This window comes from Oncorhynchus mykiss, chromosome 3 (genome assembly GCF_057628025.1).
Source record: "Oncorhynchus mykiss isolate SJ-2025 chromosome 3, ASM5762802v1, whole genome shotgun sequence".
NCBI lineage: Eukaryota > Metazoa > Chordata > Actinopteri > Salmoniformes > Salmonidae > Oncorhynchus > Oncorhynchus mykiss.
This window is the reverse complement of record NC_143024.1, coordinates 21,612,202-21,631,960: the sequence shown is the minus strand read 5'-3', so window position 1 is coordinate 21,631,960 and position 19,759 is coordinate 21,612,202. Positions and strand designations below refer to the sequence as shown.

Sequence of the window (19,759 nt, the reverse complement as noted above, 5' to 3'; positions counted from 1 at the left end):
CCAAATCCACTCATTTGAATGGATGTCCACATACTTTTGTATATATAGTTTATCTTAGATGAATAAGAGCGTCTGCTAAATAACAAAAATGTAAATGTAAAACGTGAGTAAATATAAAGAAAACAGAGAAGCAGTAAGTAAGAACAATCTTTTATTTGTGTTTTCGGGAAAGTTCAACGACATCCCCATTGCCAGCACTGAGTGGGCTGGAACAGTGGACACCACCGGTGCAGATGGGTAGCTGTAGTTCAAGAAAAGTCACTATAAGAGTTATCATCATCCACGTCAGGGAGACCAGGAACAACATCCAGTTGGGAGAGCATACATACAGTCACTGAGGTGAAAATAGGCTGCAGAAAACCAAGAGGAAAACTGTGGCTAGCGTGCATAGTCCATACACAACTAGAGAACTGAACAGACGTGTACAGTCAGAAGTGCATGGGATTCCACCGCTGTCGTTCTCCAGGTATGAGATGAGCCAGCGAGATTGTGGAATCCATGATCAACAGAGAAACCAAGATGGCCGCCATCCTCTGGGAACTGTATTTCAGAGAAGTCCGGATATAAACTGTCCATAGGGGTTATGAACAAACCAGCGGCCCTCGAGGGACCAAAACAGGATGTACATGGTGCAGGGCAGGAAGTGACATAAAAACAAGGATGCATGTCTGAATAGTCTCTCTGTGAGGATAGCTTGAGATCAAAGATGCTTCAACACGAAACAAATCATGTTCATCCAAAGAAATAAAATCATTCAATTATATATAACAGCAACAATAAAGGGGGGTAACAATCATCATAATCATAATAATAGTAATGGTAGTTATTTATAACATGGTCGTTGAGGAAAAGAAGCACTATGACTGGGTTGACTGGGCCCTTTCTCTCCCCTGGGTTTAGTGAGTCGGTAGGGAAACACGACACTATGTGGATACTAAGACGATGCTCAACAACACAGAAATGCCGGAGAACTGACAGAAAGTATCAACAACCTTAATAAATCAACATTTTACATTTTGGCTTTTTTATTAGTCCCAGAAATCTGAGAATTTAACACCATTCCGATCGATGGGGAGAGTAATAATAGCATCATCTCGAATGATAACCTATTCCCTGGGTATATGGGAGAATAGGGTCACATTTGTTTGATAAGACACCCTACCACAAACCCCATCTCCTGGAATATAATTTGCATATACGCAGTCATACACGCATCTTATCTCTGCAACATTCACACTTAGCATATACCTATGTAAAATACACAAACTGGTATATTCAATATAGACAATATTTATCTTCTACCAATAATAAGAATGCTAGCTAAAATTATTAATATTGTACAGTAACACAAGTGTGCTTTTTCCTGGGTAGTTGGTGGACTATTTAGGAGGGTGTGAAGACATTGTGGTATTATGTATACAATCTAGAACCACAGAGACCGGTTGTTAGGATTGGTTAAAGGTAAAAATAGCCTTTTCGTGATTGGTTGTAAGCGACATTAACCGTGTTGGGATTGGATCAATTCGATATCAAAAACATAGGAAGGAAAAAAACATCACAATGCAGAGAGAAGATCAAAACGGTCCACTGTAACCAGAACAACTCAAAAATCCTACCAACCCAGCTTGGGCAAGATATTCTATATCAGTTAGAACTGACAGCAATCTAAAAGGACAGAAATTGACAGAAAGAGAGCGAGAGAGAGAGATGGCCAAGGGCTCATCAATATGAGTTCATAGTATACATAATAAAAACTAACAGTCGCCCCATCCATTAGCTGTAGTGTGATTGAATGCCCTGCTAGTCTTGGGGTCACATAATACAATTCTCTATATGACAGAGGAGATAGTGCAGCTATAATCAAATGTAAGAGCTGTAAGAGCTGCACCAAAGCCCAGACATCTAGACAACTACTAAACAGTCCAAACTGTTAAAGGTTGCAAAAGTTGTAACAATATGAAGGACTTGTTATTTACAAACACTGTGCAAGTGCTGAAGATTGTGCTGGGTTAATAGTGTTTCTCCCATTTCTCTCTCGCTCTCTCTCTCTTTCACTTTCCTACCATTTCAGCCCAAACCCCATCAGTTAGAAACACAACAAAGAAAACAAATTAAGTGCTTGAGTAAAATCCACAAAGAAATGTTGAACTGTACAATTTTAAAATCATTTTGCTCGCTATTTTACAGTTTAAAATGGCTGCCTTGCCTCCTAGTCCCGGACTCTGAATCCTGTCTAAAAATCCCTGTCTAACACCTCTAAAATAGCATCTCCTTTATCAATCTACTGTAAAAAGATATTTTGTCATAGCCCTCCATCTCTCTATATCTTACATCTTTCCCATTCATATAGAAAATATACAAAAATTATTTCCAAAATTTGCTCCCCCTCTAGTCTTAATATAAAAATATACAATTCTCCGATATCAAAATCCTCAAAGTGACGTTTTCTTCTTTCATCTAAAGGGGCAACAGTCCTCCAGGTTATGTAATCTCTCTGTCCCTAACCTTTAACCCTGTCCACTCTGACATCATCAAAACGTGACACCTGAGCTTCTTTATATCACCCTTCTCATCGTCTCATACATTCATCATCATCATCGTTATCATCATCATGTCACCCCATTCCACCCATCAGTTCCATCTCTTTCTCCTCCTCTTGTCTCACTGGTCTCCATGGCGATTCTCATATTTGTTGAGAATGTTGCGGCAGCGACCGAGCTCCTTCCTCATGTCAGCCACTTCCTGTCTGAGTGCCTGGTTCTCTCTCTCCAGGAAGGCGGCGCGGACCGAGATCTGGTTTTCCTTCAAGCGCCGCGCGTCACGAGAACGCTTGGCTGCCTCGTTGTTCTTACACCGCCGGGACCAGTACTTATCATCCTGAAAGAGGGAGACACCGTTAGATACAGAGCTACTGACATTACCTTGTAGAAAATCATCTGACCCTGGACCAGAGGTTAGGGACAACTTCTACCAACTCTTAATACTTCTACCTACTCTCTGACTACCAACCTTGAGGTCTGCTGGCACCAGCATCTTGCGGGCCTTCTTGATCATGGGCTGTGGTTTGAGTTCGTCCTCGCTGAAGCGGTGTCTGCGGGGGTCGAAGGCGTCCTGGCCGGGCACACTGGACAGAGCCACGTCGGCCGCGTCGGGTTCAAAGCCACCCATCACGTCTGGACCGTTGGATGTGGGCGTCATGAGAGGAGTGCAGGACGAAGAGGAGACAGAGGAACCAGGCGAGCCGCAGTCGTCGTTCATGCTCGATTGACTGCCTCCTGAAAGAGAGAGAATCGGTTGTTATTTTCTTATTAAACCTTTATATGAACCAAGAGATTCAATGTAGATACATTATGACTCACTGACCCCTCAGGTCCATCAGAAAGCAATAACACACAGCATTTATCTGCAAGTCAAAATCTGTAAAGTAAAAGAGCTGTAGAGCTGATAGGCTGCAGTTACAGACCATGTCCACCAGGTGGTGGAAGGGAGCTACTTTCTGCTCTGAGAAACTAATAAACAGGAACGTTTTTCTCCCTGCTTTCAAGTGTGATTTCTACAGCCCAACGTCTTTCCAACTATCGTGAACGTGCGTTTCACTTCAATATGAATCAATTATCATGGAGAAATGTAACTCAAATGGGAACTTCACATGTGCAAGAGCACTTTTCTCAACTTATCTTGTGTATAAAAATTAAATATCACCCTTTTAGTCAGAGTATATATTTCAATCCTGGTTTAATATTATTATCAACATGCCCAGACTGACTACCTATAAGGCTGGTTTTAACAGTTTTCTTGAAATGTTTCTAAAACTGTTATACAACCGTCATCCCACCCCTTGAAATCAGTTCCCTATGTTCTATAAAGCTCACTCACCCCCTTTAGGGCCTAATGCACATAACACCTTGACATTCCTATCATAAAGACTCCAACCAGCCTTTTCCTTTTCCTATTCCTCCTTTACGAGAACACAATCAGAACACAGCCTACACTACACCCACCTCCAGTTAAGTCAATGGTCAGGTGTCTGAATGAAAACTCAAATCAGATCATTACAAATACGTTCTCCTGTCTTGCCTCATAATTTGTGTTACATTGTAACGACTATGTAGCAAACACATCATCCAACCCGCAATATCACATTCGGCTTCATCAATGCTTCTTTTACATTAATATCCGATTTGTCTTGTAAATGTGAAAGTGTGGTATTTAACTCTAATGTCTAAACTGTCTAAAGTGTATTATTGTGACATGTGACATTGGAATACAACTGAAATGCAGCTAAAAAACAACCAGTTTATGAAGGGTTAAATACAATGGCTACTGACATTCCCCATCTACTGTACAGCACCACATCTTAATCATTACTATCTCTGTAAATCTCTCTCTTCTGCATTCAAACATTCCATTTGAACTTCAGTATCAGCAGGCAATGGGAACCTCTTCCTCCCCCCTCCCTCCCTCGCTCTCCCTCCCACCCTCGTGCCTCTCCGCTCCTCCCAGTCCTCCGGTTGGCCCTGCCTCTCGTTCTCCTGCTCCAGTGCTCACAGCCTCTGCACGTGAAGGGACGCTGCACGTGCACATTGCTGTAGCGTGTGAGGTGAGGAGAGATTTAAAGACACGCGATCACAAACACTCACTACACACACCTACTTCCTCTCCCTCCCCTCCTTATCTCTGTCTTGATCTCCCTATGTACAGTAAGACCTTAGTGTTCAGTAAATGGCTGTTTGGACCTGAATTGAACATAAAACCGACCAAACCAAACCCCTTTGTCAGCGCTGTGAGATTCATTTGTTAAATGTCTCCTCTGTCTCTTTCTCTCAGGCAGCCTAAATGGTAAACCTAGCTCAGTGTGAAGGGTAGTTCGTAGCCTACAGGAAATTCCTGTCGTTGCTTTCTCCACCCCTCCTTGTTGTTCCCTCTCTGTCAAGTTAACTCAGCGTTAAGGGATTCCATTTGGCTTCACAGAAAATGATGCTTGGTCACCATAGGAGAGGAGTTCAATATGAGTACTGAGGACAACTTAAAGAGCTGAATCACATGAAGACTTTGTGCAGACTTTACTACAGCCTTCTCTCTAAGGACATAACCATCCTGTATACAGGGTCACCATGGTAACTGCCATGTCACTGATCCTCCATTTTAGTCCTTCATCTAGTTGCCACTTCACAAGGCCAAAACAACATGGCACCATAATCCTTGCTTCATTTGGCCAAACTGGACCACTGAATACATTGTCGATACCATGTCAACTACGATACATTCACCAATCACCCACCACCCCTACAATCCCTTTCCATAGAATCAGCATTAACCATCTCATCTCCACCCCTCTCCCCATGTTCCTACTGAAGATGTGTACAATAAACAGATGTACACTGTTCCGTATTGTATCCATGGGATAAAATCATCATAGAAATCCCTGTATGTTGCCCTCCCCTCCTCCGACAACCGGTTCGGGTTACTCACCATAGTCAAGTCCTCCCTGCATGTTGGACTGGGCCACCTCCAGGCCGATGAGCGACGGGGAAGATGAGGATGACGAGGAGGAGGCTGAAGAGCAGGGTGGAGGCGATGAGGGGGGACACTGGGAACTCTGATTGGGCACCGCCGACTGGGAACTCTGGGATGGGATCTGGGCTGTACTGGAACTGTTCTGGCCGTGGACTCCGCCCATGCCGTTCTCTGTGAGGAATTCCTCCAGGTCCATGTACTGCAGCTGGAAGAGGCCTCCTTCCACTGGCAGGGTCCTCTCCCACAGGAGGGGTCCCAGGAACGCAGACTGGTTAAATCCTCCAGCTCCTCCTCCGCTGGCGTTACTGTTGCTGCTGCTCACCCCGCTGCTGCCGCTACGCATGTTGCAGCCGCCGTTCCCGCCACCCAAGGAGTCCTCATCCATGTCTGTGATGGTTCTGTCTTTGTCTGGGATGGTGGGAGAGAGACAAAATGGAGGTTATTGGTTAGTAAAGGATGGACAGGGGTTGGAACTCTCAAGAGTTGTTGTCACATCAAATGTTTGACCCTTGGTGCTGTCAGAGGTGATTTGGGGATTATAAAAAAAGAAATAAAAAGTGTCATGGTATCCCACTATATACACTCCCTCAAGTCTGGTTCCTCACAAGGTTTCTTCCATATACACTCTTTGCTTTTCAGTTTTGGGGGGGGAACTACTTAGGGTCATATGACAGGATATCTTATGTCCAAAGCTGTAGGTGTTCTTGTAAACCTATTCAATTTAGTTCAATGAGACAAGAGGGTGCTATGGCCCAGGCCTCATAGCTGTTGAGGTCCAGAGGCACAATTATCCTATAGATGTGTCAACTCTACAGATACTGAGAGATAGATGATATCTGTGGAATGGTGTGACCGTTGGATGCATCAGCTGCACTGCTCTGCGCACAAACACCACTGAATGCTTCAGTCAGACCGTAACAGATGGTCATACAAGAAACTGCACAAGAATCCAAATCAGAATGCTGGATGAAAAGCAATATGATTTTTACTACATGTCTGCATGTCTATGTCTATACTTGGTGAGACAAATGAATGTGGTAATATAGGCATCCATACCACAGGCCTCGCTGGTACTGTTTAGCAAGGCAGATAATATACCAGAAGATGTGGTCTTAATCTGCATGCTAATCTAAAACTATGCCAGGGGATTGGAGGGGCGGAGATTATAATCCATATGAGAACATCATGCTCAGCTCACAGCAGAGTGCAACATGGGATGGCACCATCATTCTACTGGACATTTGGGGGTCATAATTGGACAGTGAGTGACCTTTGTGTTTGGATAAAAGTGTTTGTTATGCCTAATGACCATGTAATAACGTGTTACAGGGATAATGGCATATTGGTTTCCTTACCCTGTAAACTGTCTATGGATAAGGTATGACAGTAGTTTCTGGCACGGTTTCCACATGCTAACGTTTTAGCATTTGTGGCACAAATCCTATTCAAGTCATGGGACCGATATTAGCATGTCCAAATCATCCAAAAGTATCTCAAGTTGACTGTGAAGCTCAACAAAGTCACTTATAGATGATTTGAACATGATTACTATCCCATAATATGCTTTCTGGTTTACTGCTCTATACTATAGGAGTGGTTGGATTCGATTAACATTTTCCAACAAGCATTTGATCCTACACTCTTAGAAGCAAGGGTTCCAAAAAGGTTATTTGGCTGTCCCCGTAGGAGAACCCATTTTGGTTCCAGGTAGATCCCTTGTTGGTTGCAGGTAGAACCATTTTGGGTTCCATGCAGAACCCTCTACATTGAACCCAAAAGGGTTCTACCTGGAACCAAAAATAGTTATTCAAAGGGTTCTCCTATGGGGACAGCCGAGGTACCCTTTTAGGGTCTAGATAGCACCTTTTTTTCAAGAGTATAAGTTCTATTCTGATACAAAGTTTCCCTATTCTGGTCCTGACCTGTATTATCAGTAGTAAAAATACAAACTGACCATGAATCAGTTCTAAAGGACAACTTCCACCACCATGTATATACTATGGTGTGTGTTGGTTGCAGAATGTCAATCATGAATCATCATTCAGAGCTGAGCTCTGTACTGAAGAACCACACCAGTATACCTTATCTGTTTTGTTTCCAAACAACAAGTCTGACTGTGGTGCATGTGTCATGTCATGTGCATGTGTGACAATGGCAGGGCCAGATATTAAGTTATGCTGGTGAGCACAGCTGTCTTCACTGTACTGTACTCAATTGAGTCAGGCAGACAATGGAGACTGGTAGATATGATTTCATTGAATGTCAGTTACAAAATATGCTAAATAACAGAAAAACAACATAAGCTAACAGACACTGCATGCCTAAGTGCAGAAAACTCCATCAGCAACATTGTTGCAGTGTAGAGCTGCATGATAACAATGTAACAATCAAATTAAATCAAAGTTATCTTCTCACCTTTAACGTCGCAGCAGTCTTTGAGAATTGCACGGTCTCCCTTCATCGGATGCTGCAGGAGGGATTTCAAACTAGCCATGGAGTTGAGGTGTCCACCGCTGATGGAGCCACCAGACTGGTTGCAATTCCCGAACTGCGGGCTAGCGCCGGCTGGGAGGTCCGGGGTCAGGAGCTGGGTGAGCTGCCTGGACATAGTTGGCCGGACCTGGTTGTTGATTAGGATCCTGGAGCGCAGGCGGAGTCGAAATGACTGGCAGATTGATCACCGCTATTCAATTAACGAGAATATTGAATTAACATGTATTATAGTTAGAATTGGGTGCAATGAACCAGGTGCAATGAATAGTCTATTTGAGATGACATTACAAACTTGTTGAAGTAATATAAAACGCATATGTGAGTGCATATCTCGACAAGATATGAGAACATGTAAGTTTGACTCCCAGGCTCAGTATACCAGTGTAGCCTAATAATAACAAGCAATAGTTGCAAAACGTGTCCCTTTGATTTGTTTAGAATGTCAATAAACATGTTCTTACCTTTCCCTCTATTTAGGCTATGAAGTGTTCTTATATCCACTGTTGTATCATTATAATAGACAGTATTCCAGTAGATATGGTGCAACACTATATTATTTTAAATCCCCGGTGCAGATCAAGATGTTATTCTCCAATAGAGACTAGTTGTAAAACGTCAAACTAATGACTGGTGCCCATGGTCAATTCAAAGGTGGACAAAATAAAATCCGAGCTGGAAAATAATAAGTTGTTGTCGAAAAATATCCTGAGTTGATCAACACCCCAAACAAATGACGATTAAAAAATGATCAAAAATGAAACTCGAAGCAAGGAAAAATAATGTCCTACTCCACAATGCCAAATGAACAAATAATGAAGAGCGAAAAGCGGAGAAGGCTCTGAGTACGCGCGCTATTTGTCGGTGACAAGCTGTATTACTTTTTTCTTTAAGCTTTCCTGTCGCTCTATCGTTCTTTCGGGAGGGGGGGTTCTTCTTTTCCCCCGCGTACTTTGTGTAGCCAATGTACTGAAGCACGGGCTTGGATTTGGGCTGCGCGACGGCTGTCCTCTCAGCTGGAACGAACACGGGCAGTTCACGTGACGTCACAACTCATAGGGCAAGGCGCGAGAGAAGGCATGATTGGCTTATTTGTTCAATATGCATGACAAACACACAACCCCCCTCGTGCCACACCTCGAGGGGGCACGCCAAGCACTTGTTGTTTGTATGCTCATGGACAGACGGACGAAAACAAATGGACAGTTAGCAATCACCCGTCACCGTTATCATTATGACTTTGAATTAACGTCTTTAAATGACACTAGCAACTGAGGGGACCTTGATACATATCCTCTATAGAACGTTCATCTAGGCATACAGATTATTGCCCAAATAGATTGCCAACATGATTATGTCATTATACTAGCAATGGGCCCTGCACCATTCTATGAGCAAGCAACTGTGTAGTGTAGACTACAGTTTTCCCAGTCCGCTTGTAATCCAGAGAAAACGTGAGTGGCTGCCGGGTTTTCAGGCGAAAGGAACACAGCAGCACGTTGCTTCCTAAAAGCAGAATAGCTGTAATATAGCGCACATGGCCCAGTCACGAGGAGGTGCAACCCTTATGCATGTTGCTCTAGTTTCGATTGGTTGGAGAAAATAATGTCTCCTCCCCTAGTGAGCGCTTATTGGAAAGAACTAGGCCACCCGCCCCGCCCTACGGATTCCCCCCATGCTACGGCCGCGTGAGACCGATTCAAAGCAGAACAGCGCGAGGTGTCTGCAGTACTGTATTTTAACCCACAGTCAAAGAGCCACAGGAAATTGTTTCCTTTTTGTTGACTGCTAGTCGGACATGGAAAAACAATATTTAGACAGATCCCAGGAACAATATACATCCTTCTGAGGATATTACTGTGTGTACCAGACACTTGTTTTCTTTACAAATAGACATATGCCAACAGCATGAGTATAATTAATGGGGAAACAATTGATACATTGATTGATGATAAACTATCCTACATGTGTGTTTACTGCAGAAGTTTACTGCAAAACGAACATTGCATGCCTTTATGATAATTCATCTGTTAGAACAATTTGAGAAGGTTTGAGAGAGTATAGAACAGGACTACAGAGGTAGTTAGAATATAGAAAAGACTGACAATGACCTTAAATTACATTCACATTGTCTAAAAATTGTTTTCTATTTTAAATCATAATCAATTTTGCTTTAAGCTATAGTAGGCTATATATTTTGTCTGTATACTCGTTATTGTGGCAGCACCATCTCACCAGGTCAAATTCCTGTTACATGTAAATGTACTTAGCGAACAAAGGTGACTCTGATTTGATAGGTAGGCTATAATATGCTTCTTCGGCTGTAGTCCTACATGACATGTGGAGAATGCACTAACACACGAACAGACCATGGTATCTAGAAATTAAAATGATAGTTAGCATTTCATGTTTCTTTTTGTATTTAGACATGAATTAGTGATGTTTAGTAGTATTTGGTGTTGAAACAGCGGGAATAAGCATAATGAAGCTAAATGTGCATATCCCTCTATAGCAGTTAGTGTGACAGTGCTGCTGCCACCTAAAAAATACTTAAGTCAAACCAGAACAACAGACCACAGCTGTCATATTTCATTAAGGTGAACTCTAATACTGTAGTCTACATTACAATAGCCTATATTCACACAAACTAACAGAACTAGGTCAGTAGGGCAGCCATTACTGCCTTGCAATTCTGTATGAAGACTATGTATGTATGCATTTATGTTGATGTTCTATCTGTGTCGTACACAAATAGATTTATCTCACACTCGCATGCAAGCATGAGTCTGCAAACACACACACACATTTGTACACACTCGGTCACTCAGTCACTCACATGCACGCACGGCTCAGACGTGCGCACTCACTGACACACACAGCTCAGACATGGACACTGCACGTTCCGACTCTTGAATCCACCCCCTATCGGTGTAAAATCCATGTGACTGCCACACTCTAAAACACAGGGGCCAGAGTACAGTGAGCAGAAATGAGTTGCCTAATGCCATCTAGTGGATTTAACATAATACTGTAGGCTGTAGATGTCCATTATTTATTTATTTTGGGTGGTTGTGAGTTGTGGCCATTTCAAATTGGGGTCATAGAAAGCAAAGCAAAAAAAATAAGCATTTCTGGTTGAGTATACAACATTAATTGAATTGACCTGCCAATAAGTTGGATAACCATAGTTGTGCTAAGTTGAAATGCATTTGTATTTCCATGATGACATCCTGAAATCCATCAGGCCCACAGCTATTTAACTATATCTGGGACAAAACTATTATACTGATTTTGGTATTTGTAAAATTGTTCTCATTATAGAGTCAATACCCAGATGATTAGTTATCAGTAACTATGCCGTTCTTCATTATTAGCCTTACATGATACATGGAGAAAAAGCACAGCAGAGAACACTTATGTTTTATTCAATGCTGAAGTATAATCAACAACTATCTTTGTTTTAAGTAAATAAAGTGATAGAAATGTACTTAGAACTATTCTTTTTCTTTAGAAGATAAAACAAGGCCTGACAGGGTTATGAACATGATTGCAACTCAGCAAAAAATAAGAGAAGAGGACAGGATAGAATCCAGGTTTGGCAGGTAGACAGATAGAGTTAAACACACATTAATACATGTAATCATAACTGCTTTTGCTACTATGAAGGAACAGTGAAAGCTAAATAAAGTACTTTGTGAAAAGAGAAAAACAGCAGTGATAAGATATTAACACAATATACGTTACAGTGAGCTGTGTTCATCCTGTCTTGATCTCAATATCTTGGTATAAAAGCTACAATTGTTTCCACAGGCATGAAAATTAAATCAAGTCATGATTAGCAAGGCTTTTTGTAAGATACACTTTTTTTTGTCTGGAAGTGGTATTCACTTCAATCTATTAAGATTCTCAAATGTATTTTTAAAGACGTGATTAAATCACTGGGGACATTTTTCAGGACTTTGTTAACTTACGGTTAAAACACGTCCTTTTTAATCGTCACATAGTGAGTTCACAACCTCCGCAACAAACTGACCAAAAAACACACATGCACCGACAAACAGACTGCCTCTCTACCAACCAGAAGTCTGTGTCCCACCCTCTCCCTACTCCTACTAAATGCACTTTTTACATTAAAAAATCCCCAAAGGGGCTCTAGGTGAACATCAACAAGACATAGTACACAGCAGAGACAGAGTTATCATACAGCTAGGGGTATAGAAGGGATGCTAGTAAGGCTGAGGGGGTAGAGTTAAATTAGCAGGTCAAATCACCTAAACATGTCTAATAACTGCACAGTGTCAGCCAAGCATAGTGTCAATGCACTTAAGGGTTAATGATCATATGAAAACAGTCATGTCTTTCAACATCCTCCCATACAGTTGGATGGAAGAATTCAGGGTGATCCTTGGTTGATCTACAGTAGTTCATGTTGTTAAAACACTTGTTCTAACAGTCAGTGAGTTGAGTTGATGAGGTCCAGACAGACACCAGACCAATTCAATCGCCCCCCCCAAAGGCTTTTGTTTTTTAAAGTCCATCTTCTTCTATGTATAGTCCAAAACTGATAACCTCTCCCTTTCCTATCAATGACAATCTAAACCACTACCTTAGAAGTCAGCAAGCTCAGTATCTGTACAATGTAAGCAGGGAGTGCGACATCTCCCCCTGCTCCTCTCTGCTCTTCCTCTCCCCCGCCCTCTTGGACAACTTCAGGTGGATAGCGCCACCTCGTGGAAGTCCCTTGGCCCGATGTCGGCAGGTCACCTTGTGCCTGCGGAGGAGGGGGGCGTTCCAGAAGCGAGCAGAGCAGCGTCTGCAGGAGAAGGACCCTCGGGCGCGATGAGTCGCCCGGTGGATGAATGCTTCCAGGAGCCTGTGAGACTGCTTCCCACACACACCGCAGCACAGACGCTCCTGGGGGGACAGGACTCTCTGGGTGTGTTTAGCTGCCCTGTGGGCTAGCAGGCCGGCCTGGCGGGCGAACATGGCGTGGGGACAGATGGAGCAGGCAAAACGTTTCACTGGGACTTTGAGAGATGACAGGATTTGTATCTTCATCCCTCTTGTTGTGACCAGCTCATATCCTCCCCCTCCTGCTTCCCCCCCTCGTCTAATCTTCAACAGAAGCTTTTTCTTCCTCAGCTGTTTTTGCAAAACAGACCTCCTCTTCCTCTGGTCTTTCCTCTCCTCGTCTCTGACGAAGCCTGAGGACTCCCCCCACATGTCCCCCCTTCCCTCCCTCCTGTCGGACTTTCTCTTCTTCTTGTGCCTCCTTATGTCATCGTGTGATTGGATGTTCCTGTGATGTGGTTGCTGGGACTGTGGCTCTGAACGGTGGTGGTGATGTGAAGAATGGTGGTGGTGGTGGTTGTGGTGGTGATGGTGGTCGGATGGTAGCTCCGTGAGGGGCTGGAATGGAGCTGTGGTGTGAAGGGTGTGACTACTAGACCCAGCTGGGTAAATGTGCTCCCCTTTCACCCTTGCTGGGGAATGCTGGTGCTGAGGGGGCATGATTGTGGAGTTGGGTGGCAGGGGCTGAGAGTAGGGAGGGACGCTGGAGGCTGAGGAGTGGGCCGTACCAGCATCATAGAAAAGGGGGGAGTAGCCAGCTGGGGGCTGAGGTGGCTGTTGTTGATGACTGTGGGTGACAACACTGTGACTCTGCTGCCCCCCGTGGCCCTCAGTGGAAGGTGCCATCTGAAGAAGGGCGTTGGTGGCTGCCTCGCTCTCTGACGCAGTCCCACTCACTCCACCACCAGCTGCACTGTTTACCCCTGAACCACTGCCGTCCCCTTGTGCGTTGTCAGGGCCGGTGCGGGCCAGGCCGTGCTGCGACAGCCTGTGTCGAGTGAGGCTGTTGGAGTAGGCAAAGGCCTTCCCACACACCTCGCAGCTGAACAGCTTCTCACCTCCGTTCTCATGGACCGTCTGGTGATGAGCCGTCAGGTGGAAGTGATGACGGAAAGACTTCCAGCATATGGCACAGGTGTAGAGCCTGGGCGGGGGCTGGCTGTTGGAGCCTTGAGGCTTGACATCTTGGGGGTATGAATAATAGGAGGAGGAGCTGTTTCCTTGGTTCTGTTCCCTGTCTTGGCCCATCCCACATGACGGGTTTGTGTTGAAGTTGTTGAGGTTCTCCCCTCCTGGTGTTGTGGGGACCTCTTCCACCTCCCCTTTCTGATGGAGTTTCCCGTGCCTCTTGAGGCTCTGGGAGTAACCAAACTCTTTCCCACACAGGCTGCACTTGTAGTTCTTCTCCCCAGAGTGAACGGTGTGGTGCTTGGTGAGGTGGAAGGCCTCTCTGAAGTGCTTCCCACATGTACTGCAGCGGTGGGGCTTCTCCCCAGTATGGACACGGTCGTGCCTACGCAGGGTCTCGCGGCGTGCAAACCCCCTGCCGCAAACACTGCACAGATATGGCCGCGGGATGTTGCTCAACTCTCTGGGAGCTCTGGGGGTGTACTGCCTGCGTTTGGGGGGAGCGTTGGGGTCTTTGGGCTTTCTGGGTTTACGGGGACGTTTTGGTTTGGCAGCAGGGTTCTGTGGATCATTCCCCTGCTGTTGGTTGTGGTTCATATTACCACTCATACCATCCTGGTTCCCTGCTCCTCTATAGGTCTTATCCATCCCAGATGTTGATGAAGGGGACCCCAAGGGGCCTAAGTCCAGCCCACCCAACAGTCCTCCGATGATATCTCTCCTATCGTCGCCTCTGTTCCCACTGTTCATATCACAGTTGGCGGCAGCTGCAGCGGCAATGGCTGAGATGGCGTTGTTGACAGAGCTGGTGACGTCGTCTTCAGAGTCATCCAGGAGAGAGGACAGGGGGAGGTGCTGCTGGTGGTGATGTTGGGTTTGACTCTGAGGGTGGGGGTGCAGCGTCGGGGCCAATGGTGCCTTCCTCAGCGCCGGGCCCGCCATCCCACTGCCACAGGGGGAGGCTCCAGAGTAACACGGAGACGGGTTACCTTGAGAACGGTGGTCGTCATGGTAGCCTGTGTAACGATTCCGAGAGTAATCAGTGGGGTATTTACCATCTGGCCTGTCCCTGCTGTTAGCATTCCCTCCCCTCTCTGACTGAAACAGACCACCATCACACCCTAGCCTTGACTTCTGACCTCCCTCACCTCCCAAGATCACACCCTCTTCATCTTCCTCAGTTTTCCCATAAATCACCCCTCTACTACCCTGGTAATCCCCACCTCCTCCACCTTCTCCTCCGCCCCCTCCTCCCATTCTGCCCTCCCCTACAGCTCCTTCCTTGCTGCTGCCCTGTGGTTTTGATGCCCTACCTGGCTTGCCGCATGTGCCAGAGGCAGCATGGTTGAGTAGAGAGGTACTCTCACGGAAGCATCGACCGCAGGCTGGACAGCGGAAGGGCTTGTCCTGGTGAATCTTCTCGTGTCGCGTCAGCGACTCACGGCGGTTGAAAGCCCGGGAGCAGATGCTGCAGCCATACGGGCGAGCCTCTGAGTGGATGACGCCATGCTGGAGGAGGTGCCCCTTTTTCTTGAAGTGCTTGCCACAATCTGAGCAATTGAAGGTCTTGTCAGGGCTGGGGCAGGAAGATGAGGCCTGGACTGAGTTGGAGGATTGTTGGGAGGACAGCGAGTTAGATTGAGAGTTCAGATCCTGGGTGGAGTGTTCCTGGGTGGAGTGTGGGAGAGTGGGGTCAGTTAGTGGTTGGATATGAGTCGGGTTTGGGTTAATGCTGACATTATTGCTAGTACCTGCTGCCGTAGACTCATGCATACGCAGGTGCCTGCGAAGGCTGGAGAGGTGAGTGAAGGTTTTGCCACACTCACCACAGTTATAGAGGGGCTCAGTGTCAGCCTGTGTAGATGCAGATGGCATGGAGCCCATGTTATCAGGTTTGGATAGGTGAGAACCATTAGTAACCAGAACTGATGCTGCAGTGGAGGGGCCAGAGGAAGAGGAGGATGAGACAACTGATGATGATGATGATGATGATGATGAAGAGGCAAGGAGGGATGGATCTCCTCCCAAACCTGACATGCCAACCCCTCCGCCCCCCCCCCCAACCAGCCCTGGGGAGGGGTCGTGGCCCAGCCCCCCTGCAATGCTGCTAGCATTGGGGTTCCCACTGCTGTGGCCGCTGCTGCTGTTACTGCCGCCATCTGACTTCCTCTGTGGCAGGTAGCCAGCCATCGCTTTCTTCCTTCTACTGCTGCTGCTTCCGCCCCCACTGCTGTCCCCCTTGCCGTCATCCTTGGAGAGGGACAGATGAAGAGGCAGGGGGAGCGGCAGGCCTGCTTCCTGCTGCATCAGAGAGGCCAGCTGGTTGGAGGAGAGCACTGGGATGCCCTGGAAGTCAAAACCACCCAGGGAAGAGGGCTGGGAGCCTGGGTGTAGGGGGTGGTGAGGGTGGGAGTGCGAGTGGGGGTGGGACAGGGTATGGGGAGGCAGCTGCTGCTGCTGTGGAGGCTGCTGCTGTGGCTGAGCGGTAGAGAGGCCATGCGAATGAGAGGAATGCAGAGCTGGAGGCGGAGCAAGGCCTGAGCTAGATCCCTCACTCTGAGCTAAACCTATCCCCAGGTGGTTGTGGGTTCCCTGTTGAACCAGAAACTGCTCTAAGCTAGCGTTAGCAGGCACCCCAGAGAGAAAGTACTGATTAGCAGCTAGCATGCAACTGAACTGCTGATGAAGGCTCCGTGCATCAGACTGGGCCCCAACCAGCTGGTGTCCCAGAGAGGTGACTGCACTGCTACTAGGGGGATTGTTAGTTACCACTGAACTGGAGGGGGAGGGGGAAGAGGATGAAGGGCCAGGTGATGCTTGGGGGACAGAGAGGCCTGGATGCAGAGGGGGTGGTGGAGGGGGGGCAAGTCCCAACCCCCCAGCACCCCCACCACTGCTACCCCCAGAAAAGTGCTCGAAGCGGCTGACCCCAGAATGCAGTTGCTCCTGTGCCAGAGCTGCCTCTGTCGGGTGGAAGGAACGCAGGAACTGTGGGTAGCCCGACACATGGCTTGAGCTGCTGCTACTCATCTTGCTTGACTTGGATCTTGAGCTATGTGAGGACGAAGAAGGTTGTTGTTGTAGAGGGGGAGGAGGAGGGGCGCTCATTTTTGCGAAAATAGAGGCAGAATCGGAAAAGGCGTTGCTTCTGGCCCCTTGGAGGGACCCAAGGCCTAGCCCAGACAGGAGAGCTCCTGAGGTCTCGGCCTGCTGTTGTTGTTGCTGCTGGAGCTGGTGCTGGTGAAGCTGCACCTGCTGCTGATGCTGTAGCTGTCGTTCTAACCCAAGGCCTTTGAACTGATGGGCCTGGTGTCCGCTTAACATCTCTATTATGTCCAAATTGTATTTTCCAAATTGGAACATCTCCCACTCACTGGCACATGGGGGTGCAGGAGCCACACCTCCAGCACCAGGAGCAGCGACAATGATCCCACCACTGCCGCCAATGGAAGAGCTTCGGCCGAGGGATCCTGCAGTGCCACTATTTGACCTGGAACTGCCTGAGTCGCCTCGGCTCGATCCCGAACTCCGCCCGATAACACTGCCGGTCCCCCCTGTTCGCGCACTTCGGCTGCTGCTACTTCCGCCCGATCGCCCACTGCCCCCACTCTCCATCCAACAGGAGAGGGAGCAAGTGTGTGGGGAATGGGGTTATTTAGTGTAAAGGGTATTTTTTCTCAAATGCGAACAGTTCTCACAGTTCTTTTCAACGTGGATACCGTATTCTCTTTTTATCTTAATGGGTTGGTGCCATTTTATTTAGTCTTAAACACTTTGTACTGTTTCATGGGGAGAAAAGGCCTTGTTTTGGTGTGCAATTGTTGTTGGTCTGTTGTTGGTTGTTCGGTCTCTTGGTGTTTTATGGCACAGAACAATCTTTATTAGAGAGCAGTTCAGTCAACAGCTGTTGGTTGGCTGTTTCAGTTACAGTGTTTTCATCCATATCATCGTTTCCCTTCATCCACGTCAGTTTATTCACTCATTCTCTGGGAAGAGACTATGTTTTCTTCTCCTCACTGAAAAACAGAAACTACATTAGTCAAAATTCATATTTCTGTTTGATAAAAACTGTTAAATTGAACAGCTGACATTTGTAAATACACCAACATTTGTACCATTATGATACACCACAGTATGTATGATAAAATAACATTTTCTTTAGCTTAAAATAAATCACACACAACAAAAAAAGGTATATAATATATACACACGTATATATATTTTTTTAAATCATGTAATTTTTTAATTATTGAAAAGGGATAAAGTAGGTGATGAAAATGCAATCACGAACCCCAAACATCACATTCATCGATGCAACAAAACAAATTACACATGGTTTTGATAACAATGTGTATATTTATGTTGTATTATCCAGGGCGCAATTGAAAAAGAGACCTAGGTCTCAATATGTCGTCCCTGTTAAAATAAAGCTTAAATAAAATAAAACTTAGTAATGATATATTTTTTAAAACGTCAGTCTTACTACAATTAATAGTTTTCCAAATGTAAGTATAGTATGCCGAATGACTATTTTATTACTACTGTTATTAGAATGTATTTATTGTTTATTACTAGGGTATTACTACTGCATATAGTTTCGTATGAACTGAGCACTGTGTCACACTATTTAAGTCCCCCTAACTGTAAATAAAACAATAATTATTATGAATTATTATTGCATGTTTATAAGACGTCGGCGAAATATTGATCACGTTATGGAAAATCTTACCTTTGAATTTTGACAGATGTCAATGAGTCAAAATATGTGTTTGCCCGACAGCGGAGGGAGATGGATTTTATTTCCCAATCGCATCTTTTTGATTGCCTTTCACATTAGTAGTGTAGATGACCAATCCTGTGTGGAGGACAGAAATTCAGAATCAGCAACTGTTATTCAGCCACTGCAAAAATTGCATAACTGCACAATACTAGCTACGGGAACTACTAACTTTGGGTTGCACATTGCTTTGACAAACATTGGGGGTTTTGCAAAGAAGCGCTTACATGCAAATCTGACAGCTTTTGGTATAACATTCTGCTATTTAGCTAGCAGATATCGCATGCAACCCATTCAAATACACAACACACACGGCTTGCTATCTATAGCATAAAAAAATATGCATTCAAAAGTCAATGAATGCCTCTTGGCAGAATGAAATGCGAAATTGCTTATTTACCTACACATCCAAGTATAAGTTCAGGATGCGGCCTGTCACGCCTTCCTACCATCTAGCTATCATTCGCTTAGCTCTCCATTTCTGCGTACTGTTTTCGACTCGTTAGCCATAGCCATGTTCACTGATGCTGAGCTAGGTGAATGCTCGGCTCCCTTTCACTTTTAAATACTCAGTATTTGAGTCTGCAACCTTTTCCTCGCCATTTGACAGCATCAATCCCCATTGGTAATGATGAGTTGGTGATGTTTTTGTCGGCTTAAATGTTTTGGACGGTCGGTTATTAAAAAAAAAAAAATTGGGGGGGGGTAAAAGGGAATGACGTGTGCTCACTTAACATTGGTCCTTTCCGGCCCGTGAAATATTTCCGGGTAGCATAACCTGTGGTTCAGTAGTTGTTTTGGATAGCAAGCATGCTATCTATAGCTAACTGATATTTTGCATTGGATTATTCTTATTTCCATTTGATAAAGATTTTTATGGTATATTATGTCAAGTCGTCACCCGTGTAGGTATCCGAATGACAAATAATGTGATAAAGATACGTCAGAAATAGATTCAGACTCTGCGGGAGGTTGAAGCCATTTTAACTGGCTTCA

The 19,759-nt window shown here is 45.4% G+C and overlaps 2 protein-coding genes across 7 annotated transcripts; both read right to left on the bottom strand.

Moving 5' to 3' along the window:
- Positions 1 to 138: 138 nt before the first annotated feature.
- LOC110508875 (transcription factor HLF) lies at positions 139 to 9,546 on the bottom strand. 2 transcript variants are annotated; one of them, XM_021589761.3, is made up of 5 exons: positions 8,472 to 9,546; positions 7,933 to 8,200; positions 5,473 to 5,925; positions 3,010 to 3,275; positions 139 to 2,877 (listed from the first exon to the last, which is right to left on the bottom strand). In XM_021589761.3, the coding sequence occupies exons 2-5, from the start codon at positions 8,123 to 8,125 to the stop codon at positions 2,662 to 2,664; spliced, it is 1,128 nt and encodes a 375-aa protein (XP_021445436.1). In that variant the 5' UTR covers positions 8,126 to 8,200; positions 8,472 to 9,546; the 3' UTR covers positions 139 to 2,661. The 2 variants fall into 2 exon arrangements, with proteins under 2 accessions (XP_021445436.1, XP_021445427.1); XM_021589752.3 differs by having other exon boundaries at positions 2,995 to 3,275; positions 8,472 to 9,490.
- Positions 9,547 to 11,047: 1,501 nt separating this feature from the next.
- Positions 11,048 to 19,533, bottom strand: LOC110508845 (uncharacterized). 5 transcript variants are annotated; one of them, XM_090224860.1, is made up of 5 exons: positions 19,164 to 19,518; positions 18,716 to 18,841; positions 15,813 to 18,002; positions 15,300 to 15,654; positions 11,048 to 15,002 (listed from the first exon to the last, which is right to left on the bottom strand). In XM_090224860.1, exons 3-5 carry the CDS (start codon positions 16,233 to 16,235, stop codon positions 12,631 to 12,633), a joined length of 3,150 nt encoding a protein of 1,049 aa, XP_090080986.1. In that variant the 5' UTR covers positions 16,236 to 18,002; positions 18,716 to 18,841; positions 19,164 to 19,518; the 3' UTR covers positions 11,048 to 12,630. The 5 variants fall into 5 exon arrangements, with proteins under 5 accessions (XP_090080986.1, XP_021445394.2, XP_090080979.1 ...); XM_021589719.3 differs by having other exon boundaries at positions 15,300 to 18,002; positions 19,164 to 19,533; XM_090224853.1 differs by having other exon boundaries at positions 11,048 to 15,654.
- Positions 19,534 to 19,759: the final 226 nt, after the last annotated feature.

What these genes read in the sequence shown, in the direction of transcription:
- LOC110508845 (XM_021589701.3), bottom strand. Translation starts at nt 17,601, where the DNA reads ATGGAGAGTGGGGGCAGTGGGCGATCGGGCGGAAGTAGCAGCAGCCGA.
- LOC110508875 (XM_021589752.3), bottom strand. Translation starts at nt 8,125, where the DNA reads ATGTCCAGGCAGCTCACCCAGCTCCTGACCCCGGACCTCCCAGCCGGC. An exon ending in GCAGGGAGGACTTGACTATG is followed by an intron (nt 3,276 to 5,472) that starts GTGAGTAACCCG and finishes TCTCTCTTTCAG; the next exon opens with GAGGCAGTCAATCGAGCATG. An exon ending in TCAAGGTTGGTAGTCAGAGA is followed by an intron (nt 2,878 to 2,994) that starts GTAGGTAGAAGT and finishes TCCCTCTTTCAG; the next exon opens with GATGATAAGTACTGGTCCCG.